Genomic DNA, 19,328 nt, shown 5'->3' on the forward strand with positions numbered 1-19,328 from the left:
TTTCTGTTTGCACGCTGGGTTTCGGATGGATGTGCGTGTGCATGTGTGTTAGTAGGATTCCAACCAAAATAGAGTTTGGAGGACATGATGGGGAAAATCTTCTGGCTTGTCAATTAACTATATTTTGTTTCTTTTACTGAATGTCACCTTTGACCATGTGGAATTTGAGACTTCTTCCACCTGAGTGTCCAGCTGCTGTGTATACTGTGTGTGTGTTTGCTGGCAGTCAGTGATGACATGCAAAACCTCAGCTCCAATGCAGTAGGATCTCAATTCTGTTCACTAAATGTTGAAATACTACAGATCAGATACATTTTATAAAATGCACTCTTATTACACACACTTATTAGAGCTAACAGCTTCATTTAATATGTTTAATATGTCCAGACTTGACCCCGGACTCTATCCATTATCAAACAGTAACAGCAGTTTAGTGTCCTTGTACTTTGTCCCCTCTCCGGCTGCATGGTAACACATGTAGCTGCCATCCTAATTATATGCACAGCTGTGGCTGGGATTCTTCGGTTTTACTCACGTATAACACAGCGAACACTTTACACGGCTCAGCACAATTTATCAAAGCTACTGTGTTCCAGGTCCACACTACATTTTCATTCTAAGCAGATTTTGAGTGTGTAGTGTGTTCACACTGGAAAAGTACCAAAAAAGAATCTTTAAAAGTGAGGCTGCATACTAAACGTGCTCTATTTTTGAGTGTGCTGTCGATGGACACTATTGATCCCTGATGTTTTGCACAAAAGTCGCAGAGAAGCTACTCACAGCTCCAAGAAGATCCTGGAGACTAAGTGTTACATTTTTAGAAAACCAATTTGATTTAGAGACAACTAAGCATGTGACTATGACACAAGAGTGCTTTACATCCTATTTTCTACCAATAGTCAGTGTTGATTTCTTCTAACCATAGCCACAATCTTAATCTCCCTAATCCTAAACCTACTCAAACCATTAAGCACAAGGGTGCAAAATGTTCATATGTCATTTTAGAAAGCAGCCTATTTAGCTGTGTGGATCATTTCCTGCACAAAATGGTGCAGTGCATTGATTTCCTTTGTACTAAGTCTGACTCATACAAGATTTTTGATATTTACATAAACAAATAAAAAATAATAATTTTTCAAGTTGACAATAGAGACAGTTTCTAAAACAGCCCACACATACTGGATCCCTGGCATTTCTGTTCTTTAATGTCTTGGTGCATATCAGAATGTGTAAATGTGGTAGCAAATACATTTTGAAATGAAAGCAACTTTCCCCCATTGCAAGTTGGAAATCCATGAGATTTATTGTTCCTGTCTCTGATTTTTAAGTTCTGACTGTGTCATTATATGATCTACCAATACAGGGGCAAGAAATACCAAAAACAAAATGACAGAGACAGAGAGCACTTCTGACAGTACTGACTGTAAACTTTCAGTTTTGTTTTACTGCGCTTTTGTACACTGTGTTGTAGTTCTTCTTGCTGTACACAGTAACAAACCCACAGACCAACAGATATCTTCTTCTTCTTTTGTTAAAGCTACAGTAGATGAACGTGAACCAGTTTGAATACGTACAGTATGATTCTCATATATGTCTGTCTGTCCTTCTTCTACAGAACGTGTTGGCCAAGGCCTTGTATGACAACGTGGCAGAGTCTCCGGACGAGCTGTCCTTCCGCAAAGGCGATATCATGACGGTGTTGGAGCGTGACACGCAAGGATTGGACGGCTGGTGGCTCTGCTCCCTCCACGGCCGCCAAGGCATTGTCCCTGGCAACCGTCTCAAGATTCTGGTCGGCATGTACGACAGCAAGCAGCCGACCACACCTTCCACGCCAGATCCAGCCACTTCCTGTCCGCCCCCACATGCGCAGCGACCCCTCCTTCCTCAGGGCGGCTACACCAAGCCAACGGCTGTGCCGTCGTCTGCTGCCAACAAGCCCCTCCCATCAACTCAGTACACGTCTATGCACCCGGCCTACTCCACCCCCAGCCCTGCACAGCCCAATCCTGACTCTGTCTACATGATGCCCCCTTCTCACAGCTCCAAACCAAGTCCCCAAAGCCTGTACCAGATCCCCTCTGGCCCAATTGGACCCCCCCCACAGACCCAGCCAGGACCCCCCAGCAAGGGCCCAGCCCTAGCCCAGAGACAGTATCAGCTGCCTGGGCAGGACATCTACCAAGTGCCCCCCTCTGTAGGCCCAGGGCCAGGCCAGGCAGCAGCCCCAGCTGGGGGGACAGGAGCTGGGCAGGATGTGTACCAGGTGCCCCCCTCCCTGGATAAGAGGAACTGGGATAGTAGCAACAAGCCGCTGGGCAAGGTAAGGAATGAAGGAAGGAAGGAAGGAAGGAAGGAAGATTTTTGGATCAGACGTGTGCTCTTAGTTTACAGAAACAGTGCGAAAGAAAGAAGGAGGATAAAAGCAAGCTTTAAACCTTAGAAAAGAAACATGGAGGAAAGACGAAAGGGAATGAAGGAGAAAGAAAGAACTAAGGGGCGAATATGTTGCTGATGTCAGTTTGAAAATGAAATATCATGAGAATAGAGCATAGTTTCATTGTTCCTGACCTCAGCTGTGGCTGTTTTTGTATCATGCACACACACGCACACTTCCTGCTATTATCACTGTTTGTGCTTGCTGTGATGTGTGTGTCTGTTTATTGTCAATCCAAAAATTCAAGGTTGTTCTTTGTGCTACATGATAAGGTTTGCAGATATTTGGCTGTTATATAATTACCAGCCAGCCAGTATCATCTGCTGTAGCGTTTCACAGTTATTCTAAAGGTGTTTTTTATCTGTGGCCTCAGTGGAGAGTTTCTGGTCAGTTTTCACACTGTGGCAGATCTGAGTGATTCGGAGAGTTCAGGACCATTAATGAAGTGTGAAAGCTTTACATTACAGTTGTGATATAGAAAGGTGGTTAACCTGCTGACCAGAACTACAGCATAGCCCTTTTCAGACATGGAATACGTAACACTGCTGGTTTTATCAAGCTGGTAAAGTGTTAGCTTTTTGTCATGCAGACGTACAGTGGTTGTTCTTACCTTAATGTGCTGACGGCTTTATTCAGACATGACAGGACGGTTACAGAAGGAAACTTGTGCGTGCAGCACTTGGCACCTGGTGTACGAGAGGAAGTGGGATCACTGTGGTGAGTGAGTTGGGAAGATTTTCTGTTTTCTCACTCGGGACACTTCCCCAGCTTAGTCTCCTGTGAACCTCCTAGTAAATTTTTTCATCAGTTTAATAACCAGATCATTACGTTACATAATTGCCAATATTCTACAGTGCACAAGTGTATAGTGACAAAGTGTTATGTTGTTCCTTTGTTTAACTCCTATTTGCTCATATTCCTATTCATTTATTCATCCATACAGTTAGCATGAATAAAACCTGAAAATAGAAGGAGAGAGAGCGCTCTTCTGACTAACACTGTGGTTATACAAGTATTTTTTTATTCACTTTTGGACCAGTCACCGCTGGTGAAGAATCCCCCTAACAACTTAAAATAGCCTCAGTCACACTGTTTATTAAAGTGATATTATTTTCTTTGAGCATAGGAGATGGAGCGTTTGTCACACATTTATAAAAGTGATATTAATCAGGCAAACACAACATGTGTTTAATTTCCCTCTGTGTTGCAGCCTGCAGCCTTTGAGTTAATCTAACATCATTCAGTTCAGACTCACGTCGTGTTGAGAGTGTTACAGAAATGTTTGTGCGTAGGTCTGACCTGTTTGCTGCTGTGATTTTTACGTAAAAGTGACTTGGGTGCTTTTTCAGACACGAGACAGAGATGAAAAAATTGCCATCAGATTTTTGGAAAGAGGTGCCTGTCTGAAAGGGGCTTATATTTCCTGCTATGAAGTTTACTGATGATACTTTGGTATCATCAGTGGTGGTGAGAAAGAAAAAGAAAGGGGACTTAAATAATTCCTAACTACAAAATTATGTGTCCTCGTGATAGAATCCCATAGCGGCTTTTACCTTCACACTCCACATCACACTGCCCCACTAGACTAAAACAACTTGCAGTTCCTTGTGTGTGAGAGTGTGTGTGTAGGAGGACCACCAGTGAAATAATAAGATGGTTAATAATTCAGTTCTGATCTTGTGGTTGGGTGAGTTGGGCCAGCAGGTGACAGGCTCTGTGTGTGTGTACACTCTGGGAAAGCCCCTCCAGGCTTGCTGTGGTGCACTGAGCCATATGTGTAAGCACCACTGTCAGTTCTTTCTTTAAATATTGCGTGCGTGCGCGTGCGTGTGTGCACGTGTGTGCGCGTGTGTGCGGGTTGTGTGTGTGTGTGTGTGTGATGATGTTGAGTCCAGCTGCTCTCCTGCTCCTCAACACATGACCTCATCTGTGTTCCTCTGTCTGTCTCTAACTGCTTCATGAGAAATTCATATGCAGGAAGTGAAGTGGAAGATTTAGTGAAATGCTTTATCATATATTCAGTAGGGATGTTGGATTGTGTCCTTGGTGTCCTGCAGTTGCTAAAAGAGTTCAGTGTTTCTCTCCAAACTGTATTTTGGAATAAAAAACCCTCTCCAACAGCATCACTGGACACTGAAGGTGGATATGTGGAGTCTCACAACAAGGTCCGACAGAGCATCATCCACCAAGTTGAAAAAGCCTGCTTGTACTGTTTTAGAGCAGCTAGTTCTGAAAGTGGGAAGAGAGCAGTGAGCAAATAGATCTTGTAATGTGCACACACAACACAACTGACTTTCACAGGACATCATGTCAGAGTAAAAGTTGTTGTTACTTTGATGATGTGTTGGAGGTAGAGCCTATGTTCTGCAGCTCTTTATCTAACAGCTCACTGTAGCTGTTTGTTCTAATATTTAAAACATATCCAGTGGGAGCACTGGTGACTATGAGTGTCCACATTGTCTTAGGTAGTCCAAACAATTTCAAACAATAGCACTGCTAATAACAACTCTCCCCATACCAATTCCAATACCAGAGCGGTTCTGCGGTTCTGGGTCAGCAGAGATCTGGGTTCTAGCCCTAAAATCTTTGAATAAGTCAGTCATGCTTTATTGATAAATATTGTAATACAAAAGGTGCTATAGAAATACAGTATCTCACAAAAATGAGTACACCCTCACATTTATGTAAATATTTGATTTTACACTGAAGAAATGACACTTTGCTACAGTGTAAAGTAGTGAGTGTCCTGCTTGTATAACAGTGTAAATTTGCTGTCCCCTCAAAATAACACATTACACAGCCTTTTAATGTCTAAACCGCTGGCAACAAAAGTGAGTACACCCCTTTGCTCTAGTTACCTGCCCGTTACATGTGTTGTTTACTGCCAGACATGGGTAGGGGTTGTCTCCTCTGTAAGTCGGTAGACAACATTGCAGATGAGCATGGTTATCCCCTGCTGTGAGGCCGCAGTCTAAATACATATGGCCACAGCACATCTAAAGTGTTCCATACCGCACCCATGGAAAAGTGAAGGATAAATAATGAAGGGAAAGCATTGTTTTAGCAAGTAATCAATAAATACAAGGTTCCATTGCAAGATATTCCGTGATGTAAGGCCATGGCATCTCATAAGATCATACTTCAAGGAGGATTAATTGGCATTCTGACAGCTAAGACTGACTGCTCTGTATAGCAGTGTGTTTACACTACAGTCACACACTGGCAGAACAGCCATCAGTATCTTGCCCAAGGATGGCTTGGATTGAACCGCCGGCAACCCTCTCTACCTCATGAGCCACAGACTATCTTAGGTTCAACCACATGATACGCACCTGATTCGGTGCTAAGAAAACAAAAAGTCAGTACAGTGTGTGTTTCTCCAATTCTTCCTATTGTTGGTTATAGCAAATGTAGAAGGTTATCTGGCCCTAAAAAAAGATCAAGTGGCATAAATTGTCTCTGCCGTCAGAGATAGAAAGCAGACACAGATACTAACCAGGTACAGGCTCAGTGACACAAACTGGCATTCCAAACAGGAAGACACAAGAAACCATGGCGACCAAAAGAAAACAGAAGATGTGTGTTGGACAGGTGAGGCTGAGCCAGAGATGAACTTCCTCCTACAAAGTAAAACATTCAATGAAATAAAGAACATTTACTTTAACAAGCTCAACTCTGTAATGATTTTAAAGAGCTCAATGACTGTCAACACTCTGAGGAGAATCAGAATCAGCTGTTGATGTTTTCCATCAAGGTCAAATAGTAAGGACTTGAGAATGGACTGAGCTAGTATTTTAGTCACAGTTGTATTTAGTACTGGACCTTCTATTGTCAGTGTAAGAGCAGAGCATGTGTGTGTAAGTATGTGTGTGTGTCACATGCTTTATGTATTTACCTTGCCAATGCCCTTCATTGTAATGAGTTGCTTTTATGCTTTCTTACCTCCCCTTGTCTCCCTCTTGCACACACACACTTCACTTCTGCCAGTTAGTCATTACGAGATAAGGAATTCCTGCTGAGAGGAGACTCCAGACACCCTCTGTCTTACTCTCGCAGCTGCTGTGGAAGGCTGCAGCTGGGCTTTACATACCAAATGCCCCTTTATAAGACCATTCAGACAGACAGCAGCACACAGTCTTTCCAGATTGTCTCGCAAATATTAGACACATGACTACTAGACTCTGCACAGACCAACAGAGAAGGTAACAAAGACAATGTGAGGGAATTCCAAACCATGAGAACATGGGAAAAAAGCCAATAAAATGTAGTTAATGTAGATTTCGTTATTGGTTCAACAACACCCAGAGATCTTGGGGCCATTTCTCAATGGACACGTTTTATTATTTTTATTAAGGGGAGACTTCATCTGAGTGAACAAATAATTTATTGACGTGCACAATGAGTCAGTCTACAATATATATCATGTTAATTTGTTTATAATATTTGTATTATTAATCTGAATCTGCAAAATAATATACAATATTTCTTTCTGAAATGCAGTGGAACAGAGCACAAATGCATAAAATAGAAATACTCAACGTAGCACAGATATGTCAAACACACCAGAGTATAGAACCTCAGCAAATGTACGTGATCTCTCTCTATCAGTGCTTGCATTTGAGGTATATAGGACCTGGCCATTATTATAGAATTTACGGTAATTGATTCATCATCGGACAGGTCACACTGGGAAAATGAAAACAATGCTTCAGAGGCCAGAGTTTGACGAGTGGCTTGCAATACGTTGAACACGGAGGCGGGCTGCAACACAAGGCCTGACAGGAGGCCTGGCAGTGAAGAGGGACACTGATGCTGTGCAGGCTGAGAAATTTCCTGTGGACTGAAGGAGTGTGTGGATAGCTTGGGTGGAATTAGCCAGAGACTGCACGGTGGCGATCAGGGCATTGAGAAGCAGATGAGGCTGTAAGCAGAGAAGAGTGGAGAAGAGATGATTCTTCTCTTAGGCTGAGGAATTGGACATTGTGAACGATGACATTCGCACCAATTTCACACTGAAAGGACCGCTGACATCAGCAAAGAGGAGAACAGATTTAAAGTTTGACAGCGACTACGTGATTGGTTGATGGAGATCATGGCAAAATCTGATTGGTTTAACTAAAGAGTGATCACCCATAGGCTGGTTAGACAAGTGGCAAGAGAGAGCGAGTGTATGAGAGAGAGAGAGAGTTGTGAATGAATGAATCATAAAGATAATTTGTGTGCATGAATGAACAGAACATGCTGGTATGCAATATTATTAACTTGCTTTAAAAGTTGTATCTTCACAGTCTCTTGAAGTAATAGTTTGGAAAGAAATCTTAACTCAGGTCCACTAACTGTTGTTATCAATATCTGTGTGCGTGTGCGCGTCGGCGTCTGTGTGTCAGGAGGTTAAGCAGTAGTGTCAGCTGAAACAGCTGTCATCAAAGGCATTGATATGTTAGGAGGGGTGTGTCAGCAGCCACGTGCCACAGCTACTCCCTGCTCTTAACACTCTCTCTCTCACACACAGTCCACCAACACACCCCTGACTAGCCCCATCACTATTACATACTCACACACACACACACACACACGGTGGGATCCATTTGATTACCTGCTGTGGACTCATTTTTTGCTCTGGCTTAGACTAATGTACAGGGAGATGCCCATAGACTGCGTTGAGCTGAGTTGGCTCCATCTTTCCAAAAGTGAGTGCTCTGAACAGGGATTTTATTTTTAAACCTGTGTATGTGGGTTTAATGCATGTGTGTGTATCAGCGGCTGCTGGTGACTCAAAAAATTGGTGAGAACAGAAGATACAACCCACAGTGTTGTGTTACTGTACACTGGTTGGCTACTTCTCTACTCAACGAAAAATATGCAGTAAAACAATGGCTTACAAGATTTCTTAAAAACAAGACTTTTATTCAATCCTGATCAGTTCAATTTAATTCTAATTTTATTCTAGACTAGGGGTGTACATAACACTTATTTTTCAAGTCGATTAATCTAACAATTATTTATTAAATTAGAAAAATAATCTAACAACTAATTTTGTGTATTCTAAAGAAAAAAAGTTGCCTATTATTAGATTAATATACCAATTTATCCAAAATAAATATCAAAAACATGTCTAATCAATAAATCAATATTTTATTCAACCATCCTCATGAATTCCATCAGAATAATGACAATAGCAGTGTATCTTAAAATCAAATCAAATCAAATTACCACATCACTGATGTGTTGTGATAATAACAATAACAGACATTAATTAGGCTGCTTTACTTCAAACTTTTACTGTTTCTGACATTTATTTCAGTATTGAGTAATGCAGTATGATAATGCAGTATGATGATGCAGTATGATAATGCAGTATGATAATGCAGTATGATGATGCAGTATGATAATGCAGTATGATAATGCAGTATGATGATGCAGTATGATAATGCAGTATGATAATGCAGTACGATGATGCAGTATGATAATGCAGTATGATAATGCAGTATGATGATGCAGTATGATAATGCAGTATGATTATACAGTATGATAATACAGTATGATGATGCAGTATGATAATGCAGTATGATAATGCAGTACGATAATGTAGTACGATGATGCAGTACGATAATGTAGTACGATGATGCAGTACGATAATGCAGTACGATGATGCAGTACGATAATGTTGTATGATAATTCAGTATGATAATGCAGTATGATGATGCAGTATGATAATGCAGTATGATAATTCAGTATGATAATGCAGTATGATAATTCAGTATGATAATGCAGTATGATGATGCAGTATGATAATGCAGTATGATAATGCAGTATGATAATTCAGTATGATAATGCAGTATGATGATGCAGTATGATAATGCAGTATGACGATGCAGTATGATAATGCAGTATGATAATGCAGTATGATAATGCAGTATGATAATGTAGTATGATAATGCAGTATGATAATGCAGTATGATAATGTAGTATGATAATGCAGTATGATAATGCAGTATGATAATGCAGTATGATAATTTAGTATGATAATGTAGTATGATAATGTAGTATGATAATGCAGTATGATGATGCAGTATGATAATGCAGTATGATAATGTAGTATGATAATGCAGTATGATGATGCAGTATGATAATGTAGTATGATAATGTAGTATGATGATGCAGTATGATGATGTAGTATGATGATGCAGTATGATGATGTAGTATGATGATGCAGTATGATGATGTAGTATGATAATGTAGTATGATAATGTAGTATGATAATGCAGTATGATATTGTAGTATGATGATGCAGTATGATAATGCAGTATGATAATGTAGTATGATAATGTGGTATGATAATGTAGTATGATAATGCAGTATGATATTGTAGTATGATGATGCAGTATGATAATGCAGTATGATAATATACTTCTGCATCAGTGTGGGCCAAAGAAAACAACTGAAAGGATTCACAGACTGTGCAAATATTTAAAAACTACAGTCCTGTGCTTAGCCAAGTAACGTGATTCTATATAATTGCCCAGTTACGTTACGAGTCCGTAAAGGAACTGACGTGCTGGTTGTTGGCTGGCAGGTCCACTGTGATTCAGTGTGGTTCTTTTGCAGTCTTTTGTGGTCGCGTTACAATCTTGCAGATGGAGGACCCGGTCGCTCCTTCTGTACTCTTCAGAGTTAGCCAGTCAGATTACCGTAAATGGGTGTCTGTCTGAACAGAGCTCATGTCTGAATGTCTGAAGCCATCAGTTTAACTGATGGATGAAGCCAGCAATGTTCCATATTCCATGTCTGAAAAGGGCTTTATGTTGTCCATGTTTACCTGTTGTCTTGATAAATTCAGCCCAATGTACATCTCCACAGCACTAATTCAATCAGTACACCAACAGAGTCATGTCATATTCACCACTGTACTGCTTGTACTGTCTATTCTCTGAAACAAGTCTTGTTTTTCTCTAATTAGTTCCACTCATTTCTACCTTGAAGCTTTTTTCGATCACTGTTGAGCTACCATTAATGAAACACTTCCTGCACAGATATTTCATATTAAAAGTCTTCCAGCAGCTCAAAGAGGGTAATCTCTGATTTTCCTGGTGGGTCTTTTATGGTAAAATTTAATTGTTGAGTTACTGATATTAGCTTAACAGTTTTCTTTCAATAGCAGAGAATGCTAGATCTGATTTGTAATTGAAAACTGCATTAGTGTTAAACAAAGAAAGTGAACAGCAGAGTGGTGAGTATGACATGACTGTTGTTGTACAGATGGATATTTTACAGAATTAGTTTTCCCCCGAGCCTTTATTTGTTTGCACTGGCCATTATTTGAATACAAGCTTTATTTAAGAAGTTACGGTATTTTTCTACACATGTACTGTAAGGTATGATATGATAAAGATATGTGTGTGTTAAATCAATGGGGATACAGCCAGTGATGGACAGAAAAACATCACGTTTATGTTTTAAGAAATTTCAAATACATTGGTTAATTTAAACTCAGGGTCTAAGATGATGAAGTCAGTATTGTTAATCATTTTTACCTCTAACATATAAATTCAGCTTGTCATCACTTCTTGACGTTTATTTATCAATTGTAGAATCTTAATGTTCCTATGAAAACCTGGAGGGATCCTTTATAATAGCATGTGCTATAATATCCACATATGAGAAAAATGAAATATGTGTGAGGCTGCACCACATGCTGAGAGATTAACTGGAGGCTAATGAAGTTAACACGGCTGTCTGGCACACTCCCACACATATCTGTGGACACACACATACACACAAACATACAGAAGGCTGCAGTAGGACTCATTTCATCCCTCTTTGGTTTTGCACCTCAAGTCTCATTTCTTTAAATTTAAAAATGAAACTTGAGGATGTGGGTTTCTAAAACCAAGTCTACTGTGTAGAGATGACAGAAAAATCAGTGCGTTGTGCTCACCAAAAATAGTTTCCTTTCAAACCCTGGTTTCACAAATCCAAGGATGCATTTATTTATATTTGAAAACAGCTACAGTCAATAGATATTTTTCTATTCTATTGGACTTACACCAACGTGCCTATCCAAACAGGATTCCATGATTACCTTATTTGTAAGTACACAAATAGAGAGAGGGAGATGGATAAAAACACACACAATGGCAGTCTGGTGCAGGAAGGTTGTTGAATGTGACATTTTAACATCTTCCTAATACTTTTCAGTTTTGAGAAGTAGCGCTGTTTAACCATAATCACAGGAAATATCACAACCAGTGAAAATGACACAGAGCTTGCAAAGAGAGGAAGAAGTTTCCAATATTATGACGAGTACACAGACACACAGTGCAGCATGTCAGCTCAACAGTCCTTATTACTGAGGATGTGAAACATGTTGTAACCTGTGTTAAAAAGGTGTTCTATAAATAATGTTTTACTTACTAACAGGTTTTATAGTTACTTTTTTCCATCACCATATTCCAACAGAGGTGAATCAGTCCATCTGGAATTGGCCAGAATTGCCAGACAGCAGCCAGTCTGTGTGCACACATGGACAGAACACACACACACATATACACACACACCAGCCATGCCATGTGGTGTTGGCATCCAGTTTAGTGGGGGGGTAGTGTGTTGGTGCTCTGCAGGAGACATGCCTCTCCCTGCACTAATCTGTTAAGACCCCCGTGCTGCCTCTTGGTGCCTTTTTTTTGTGTTGCCACATGCCCCATATAGCTGGCATGGCATGGTATTCTTTGTCTTTGTTTTTACTTTATTGTCTTGCTGGATTTTGTGTGTTAAAGTGTTGTTCACCAACTGATTTTCTCACCCACTGTAGTGGTATCCACGTAGGTCATGAGATTTCTTTCTCCATCCAATGAAGGTGAACGGAATTTGGTTATGTTGCTCAAAGCATGGCAGACTTGATGACAATGTGCTGTGGAGTAACAGGGTTAAACTGACTGGCCACTTTATTAGGTACACCTGCTCCATTGCTTGTTAAAAGAATAGCTAATCAGCCAATCACATGGCAGCAACTCAATCCATTTAGGCATGTGGACGTGGTCCAGACCACTTGCTGAAGTTCAAATCGAGCATCAGAATGGGGAAGAAAGGGGATTTAAGTGACTTTGAAAGTGGCATGGTTGTTGGTGCCAGACGGGCTGGTCTGAGTATTTCAGAAACTGCTGATCTGCTGGGATTTTCATGCACAACCATCTCTAGGGTTTACAGAGAATGGTCTGAAAAAAAGAGAAAATATCCAGTGAAAATGCCTTCTTGCTGTCAGAGATCAGAGGAGAATGGGCAGACTGGTTGGAGATGACAGAAAGGCAACAGTAACTCAAATATCCATTCGTTATAACCAAGCTGTGCAGAACACCATCTCTGAACGCACAACACGTCGAACCTTGAAGCAGATGGGCTACAGCAGCAGAAGACCTCCTGTCAGCTAAGAACAGGAAACTGAGGCTACAATTCTCACAGGCTCACCAAAACTGGACAACAGAAGATTGGAAAAACGCTGCCTGGTCTGATGAGTCTCGATTTCAGCTGCAACATTCAGATGGTAGGGTCAGACTTTGACATAAACAACATGAAAGCATGGATCCATCCTGCCTTGTATCGTTGTACCTTGTATAGTTCAGCCTGCTGCTGGTGGTGTAATGGTGTGGGGGATATTTTCTAGGACACTTTGGGCCCCTTAGTACCAGCTGAGCATTGCTTAAACGTGACAGCCTGCCTGAGTATTGTTGCTGACCATGTCCATCCCTTTATGACCACAGTGTACCATCTTCTGATGGCTGCTTCCAGCAGGATAATGCACCACGTCACAAAGCTCAAATCATCTCAAACTGGTTTCTTGAACATGACAATGAGTTCACTGAACTCCAGTGGCCTCCACAGTCACCAGATCTCAGTCCAATAGAGCCCCTTTGGGATGTGGTGGAACGGATGATTCACATCATGGATGTGCAGCCGACAAATCTGCAGCAACTGCGTGATGCTATCATGTCAATATGGACCAAAGTCTCTGAGGAATGTTTCCAACACCTTGTTCAAAGTATGCTGCGAAGAATTAAGGCAGTTCTGACGGCAAAAGGGGGTCCAACCCGGAACTAGCACGGCGACCTGGCCAGGGAGTTTATATCTCAAATCCAGGGCAAAACTAAACTATCTGCACGTCTACATACCAACAATAAAAGAGCCAAAATGTTGGCTTTTTATAATTCCAGCAAGAGAACTCTTTAACATTTAATGTGCTCTGTAGTATATGTTTCATTGTTGGTTTGTGGTTAAGCACTGTTAACAGTGTCATGGTGGGAGCACAGAGTAGAGGTCATCATGGATAGCTGTCAACTTTCTCGCGAATCCCTTCACATCTTTGCATTCACTTTGCATGTAATGGCGCCGCCCCAAACCCTTGCTTTGTGTTTGGTCTGAATGCACATGAATGTTAGAGGTCACTACACCAATTGACTTAAAGTGCATCAAACTCGCTTTCATCTTATAACTGCTCAAAAAAAATGGAAATTCAAGAAAAGAGTATCATTGTAGAATCAAGTGGCTGGCAGGACACACCAAATGAAAATCTGATGAGAATAATTTTAATGCAAATTGGTGCACGATACAGTACATATGTGCATAGTACAACTTCACACATACATGGCTTTCTGGCATGCATCTCTGCATGTTTATATTATGTATTCACACAGTGGCTATGTTCCACTGCAAATACTGTAAGTATTTAGTACATACAGGCGGCTGTTATGTATAGATTTGTATGCGTAGACTAATCTAGGCATGTTTTAAAAATGAAATACAGTATGGGTTTGTGTGTGTTAATGTATATTTATTTATTTTTGGTCCTGTATATCTTTTTAATGGTATGTTAAACCACGTCTTTCAATTTATATTTTTCTTGTGTATAATTGAAGAATATTTAGGCTGGCTTAATAAAGCTAGTGTCAGACCCAAAAAGTCTTCAGTGTCAGTACAAGGAGCACAGAAAGAGAACATCATTGCACAAATGACTGATGAACTTTTAAATACAGAAAACTACCTTACTACTACAAGTACATGAGGACGAACAATTGTGAAACAGTATATGAGTATTACAAAATTCTTTCTATGCATTGAGAAATGCAGCAGTTTGACTGTATACATATATATCTACCTTGCGGACTTTGATCATTGGACCTCTCATTCTGGATTTCTCCACCAAAACAGGCAGAAACAAAGCAGAGAGCAGAGTGAGAGCATAGCTCTGGATCTAAAGCAGCCATGTCCACCAGTTCAGACAAACCACCCAACCCTCCTACTGTAATTATGCCTCTCTCTAAGATTACCCATTTTCTCTTGAACTTTACATCTGTGCTGTGAAGATTTATTTTGCTTTATTTTATATGTGTTCTCTGCTGCAGCTGCATGTATGTAAAATATATTTGCCTCTGTGTGTGGTTACAGTGGTCATTTTGAAGCTGGAAGATCTGGATTAGATTCTAGTCAGATTCATTGGAGAATTTGCTGTATTTACCACCAGATAATATTTAATACAGTTTTATTTATATAGCACATTCATATTCATGACAGAAAATATCTCATTGCACTCTTCACATAGAGCAGGTGCTCTGCTTGATGTAATATTACACACAGAACAAAGGAGTGAACATCTCAGTTTGTGCCACACATTCCCCTCTGTCAGAGTGTGTGTGTGCATATTTGCATGTAGAGGAATTGTCCTTCACTGAATCCTCATAAACAAAAGCGTGTGAAGTCAGAGTATCTGCATCTTTTATGAGGCTACTGATTTATTCTAAGAATGCGACATGCAGAATATTTTCTTTGGTGGATTTGCAGGTCAGTGAATCTGAAAGCATACAGCTGTCCTCAGGCCAAAGTTCTCTGATGAGACATAAGAAACCAGGCTGAACAGAAACTTGAAACAGCTGTCTGGTGGCTCATGTTGCATGCTGGGAAAGCTGCTCTGTGTATTGAGCTTGCTAAAGCTTAAGAATCAAGTCAAGACAGTCAGTTCAAGGTACTTCAGAGCCAATCCACCACAGTTGTGAGATACTGGTGTTTCCAATGCCACAAATGCATGTGTGTGCACAATGAATGATACAAAGAGGAGGTAACATACTTTAGCAACCTTTGAAAGGAAAATTAACGTTGGTAAGATAGAGCCAATACGTTCTCTGGTTACGTGGTTAGCTGCAGTTAGAGAATGGGAGGTTCACACACGTTCATTGTCAATTCACATTTGTAACATTGTGCCAGTAAATTCGATGACTGCAAACTACACGTGCATCCATACTCCACAGTACAACCGTTCTGTCAGAGGTAGTTTTAGGCCACATCTGCACTATTACATTTTAGTTTACATATAGAGTTTAAAACAAAACGATCTCCATCCACACCAGCATTTTAGCTGGGTATCAGAATTGATCTACTGGCCGTTCACGTACACTAGGCATGCGCGTGCTGGTGTAAACATGAAGCAGTTGCAGTAGATTTGGCGAAAGAAAAAAGTAATATTAGAGACGAAGAACCACACCAGATATTTGATTTTTGCATGAACCGACAACGAGTCCAAAGCAACATACGGCGACATGCACAGTAGTGTGTAAGTGTTATTTACACAGTACAAAATATTTTAATAAAATACCAAAACTAAAACTCTGTCAGTAGCTTTGTTTCTTTGCTTTGCATGACTGATAAGACACAGTCAGGAAGCCAAACGTGAGTGTCTGCGTCCTCCGTTTTCTCTCGTCCGCATTAAAACGCCACCCCGGAGTTTTAAAATAAAAACGGGCTTGGCAGCGTTTTCGAGTCACTGTTTAGTCTGGACGGGAGGTGCAAATGTAGCGAAAGGTCTGTGTTTTAAAAGGAAAACCAGGGATGGGGCCTCAGTCGAAGCAACCTTTCTGTTGGTCATGTGAAGTTCACCAACGCTGATCTCATCATTAGATCCAAACATGAATCCACACGTTATTACTATTACTAGACCGTACACACACACACACACACACACACACACACAGATCACTTAGCGTGAGTGTCTAGGGTGTACACAGACAGGCTGGGGATGGCGTGTGTGTGTGTGTGTATGTGTGTGTGTGTGTGTGCGTGTGCGTGGGTGAATTCGTGCATGTGTGTCTGCAGGACACATCTGGCTCTTAGCCAAGTGTCGGCAATACTGATGAAAGCTTTCTGACAATGAGGAGAGGGGTGTTTACGTGTGACAGACTAAGAATTAGAGAAAATGATGTAAACAAATACTGTTTCTCAGATTTTAAGGAATTTGTTCTTATTATTGTACAGCTAGTGATAAAATTATCCCTCTGGAGAAAAAAAGTTAGAATTTCCCCTCCTGTGGAAAGGAACGGAGAGAACGTGTTAGGAGACAGAGGGGGGTGAGGAGGCTGAGGCAGATTATTACAGACAGGTTGTCTAATAGATGGTTTTATCATTTGTCTCTGTCTGTCTCCCGCTTGGCGTACCTCTGACAGCTGGGGAGCTGAGCAAATATTATCAGAGAGCTTCCATTAATCAGGGCTGGAGCTGAGTGGGATTAAATAATGATTTGACTTACAAACACAGACAGAGCGATACGGGATGTTAGGTCTGATACTGATGATGGGTATTTGGAATTAAACATTTAGATAACGATTTTCCCCGCAGATACGCTGTATATTATAGAATACACTATAACATTCTGTATTATTCTGTTTTGTTATGTATTTACATTTATGTAGCTCACATGATGACATTTATCTTTAAAGGTTTTTTTGGACCTTTGCTTGATTTCGGTTCTAATACATAGCATGGAACAGTGCAGCACATCATTTATAGCATACTGTAAGCTAGTGTTTGTTTTGTTATGTTTTTTGGATTTTTATTTTTATTATACCTGATTTTACCAGGCAAGTTAATTATGAACAGATTCTTATTTACAATAACGACCAGGCAGGAGACAGGGGTCTCCTGTAGGGAATGGGTACTAGGATTAAAAACAACAGACAGAAGACGCTGGACAACAACAAACCTTAAAAACCAGACACAAAGAAGCCAAAGAAACCAAATGAAAGAATAATAAAACACAGACAACAAGAAAACATTACAACAGACTTATACGATAATCTACAGACAGTAGACAATACAACAAATGGCACTATAGTTAAATGAAATGATCATGACAACACTGAGCTACATAGAATGTCTGACAATACATCCTATATCCAACTTTTCAGGAATTATCTTGTTCTCTTCTCTTATCCAGAGTTATCACTTTCATCTTTCTTCAGTTCAGAGATGGATAAGGACGTAGTTAGGCTACACTAGCTTACCCTGAAGAGCAGGGGAACCAGGGATGACCAAATGAGTGTCCACTCCAGAGTGAATGACTGACTGATTTTGGTGGCAGTGTTGGTGGTTAGCGTGCTGGCTAATAAGAAACGATATTCCATTGTTGGGCATAAGGCCTGGTTACACTTTCACAGCATTTCTGCAGCTGACGCGGGTAATATTTGGTTTAACCAGGACATGAAGATATCATGGAAAGCAAAAGGAGAGAAGAGAGGATGATGAAAGGATACTCAGAGTGTGTGCTGTGATAACAAACTTTGTTGTGTGTTGTATACCATAGCTGTTGTGGTTTCCCAGGCTTGCTGGTTGACTCTGCACTCAAACCATATAATACACAGTTTAAACAGGCACACAATAGAACAGCCTGGTTCCCACGACAACTATGACAGGACCCCTGCTCTGTTTTTATTGCCTATGTGTGTCTGTGTGTCAGCAGCATGTTGTAATGAGACTGAACAACCTTAAGTCTGTGTTCATTCAGTGTGAAGAAGCGGTACATTCTCATTCAGAGGTGAGGAAGCCTTTTAGGTTTTTAACTTTAGAGTCTGATGAAAGAGACTCGGTGCTGCATTGACCTTTGCAGGTTGCCATAGTCACATAAACACAGGCTAAATGGCTTTTTTAGACAAAGGGACCATATGGAATAAGATAGGAGTTTAATCTTTGTTTGTACTATAACGTTCTGTTCATAAACATAAAGCTTTTCTCTGTCTGTTGATCAAATATTTCTAGTAGGGTTGATATCGTTCCTCTTACCGTCAGACTAATGTGTGCAGTGTGACTACATATCTTTGTGTTAGTCCTGAATCACAGCTGCCTGTTTCTCGTCCAGGTGGTAGTTCCTACTCGGGTTGGACAGGTGTATGTGTATGACACAGTGAAACCAGACCAGGACGAGTACGACGTCCCACCCAGACATCAGCCTCCGACCCAGCAGGACATCTACGACGTGCCACCCACCGCCAGCAGTACAACACACAGGTCAGACTGCTGTGTGTGTGTGTGTGTGTGTGTGAGTGTGTGAGTGTGTGTGTGTGTGTGTGTGGACTGGATTTGTTCCAGTCTGTGTATCCATCTGACCTGATGGATAAGATTCAGTTTGATTCGTTGGCATAGAAAAATTGGATTAATGTTGCTTTCATATTATTTCACCATTGTACGTTTTCACAGCAGTGTTATATGTAAAAGTCTGATTTGCAAAAAACAACATGCATATCTAAATTCTTAACTTTTAAACCCAAAGATAAGTAGTGAAAAACATTCAATCACATGCTCAGTCCAATACAGACGCCTCATTTAAAGTTCAAATCAGTTCATCAATTCAAAATGCCTTTGTAACTGCCAGACATTTCCCATGTGTTTACTGTCAAACAGTTTTGAAATTGCAGTTTATTATTTTGTGCTTTCCCAAAAGGATTGGCTTGTTGTATTTTCAGTGATTGAACTTACATTGATTGAAATACACCACTAGTGTTTGGTATTTGAATAGAACCAGAAATGTTGTTGTATATAAACAGAATATTAAACCTAAACTGAAGCAGTGAAATAATCA

General features: G+C 40.5%; 1 protein-coding gene across 1 annotated transcript; it reads left to right on the forward strand.

Moving 5' to 3' along the window:
• Window positions 1-1,531: 1,531 nt before the first annotated feature.
• LOC119885032 (breast cancer anti-estrogen resistance protein 1-like) lies at window positions 1,532-18,757 on the forward strand (the record flags this gene model as incomplete). The annotated part of the gene is made up of 2 exons (XM_038695290.1): window positions 1,532-2,323; window positions 18,609-18,757. Coding segments are annotated over exons 1-2 (926 nt in total), but the record flags the coding sequence as incomplete, so codon positions are not given.
• Between the last annotated feature and the right edge of the window lie 571 nt (window positions 18,758-19,328).

The sequence above is a fragment of the Micropterus salmoides genome, unplaced genomic scaffold (genome assembly GCF_014851395.1).
Source record: "Micropterus salmoides isolate LMB-PRFRI ecotype aquatic unplaced genomic scaffold, ASM1485139v1 Ms_hic_scaffold_3874, whole genome shotgun sequence".
Lineage (NCBI taxonomy): Eukaryota > Metazoa > Chordata > Actinopteri > Centrarchiformes > Centrarchidae > Micropterus > Micropterus salmoides.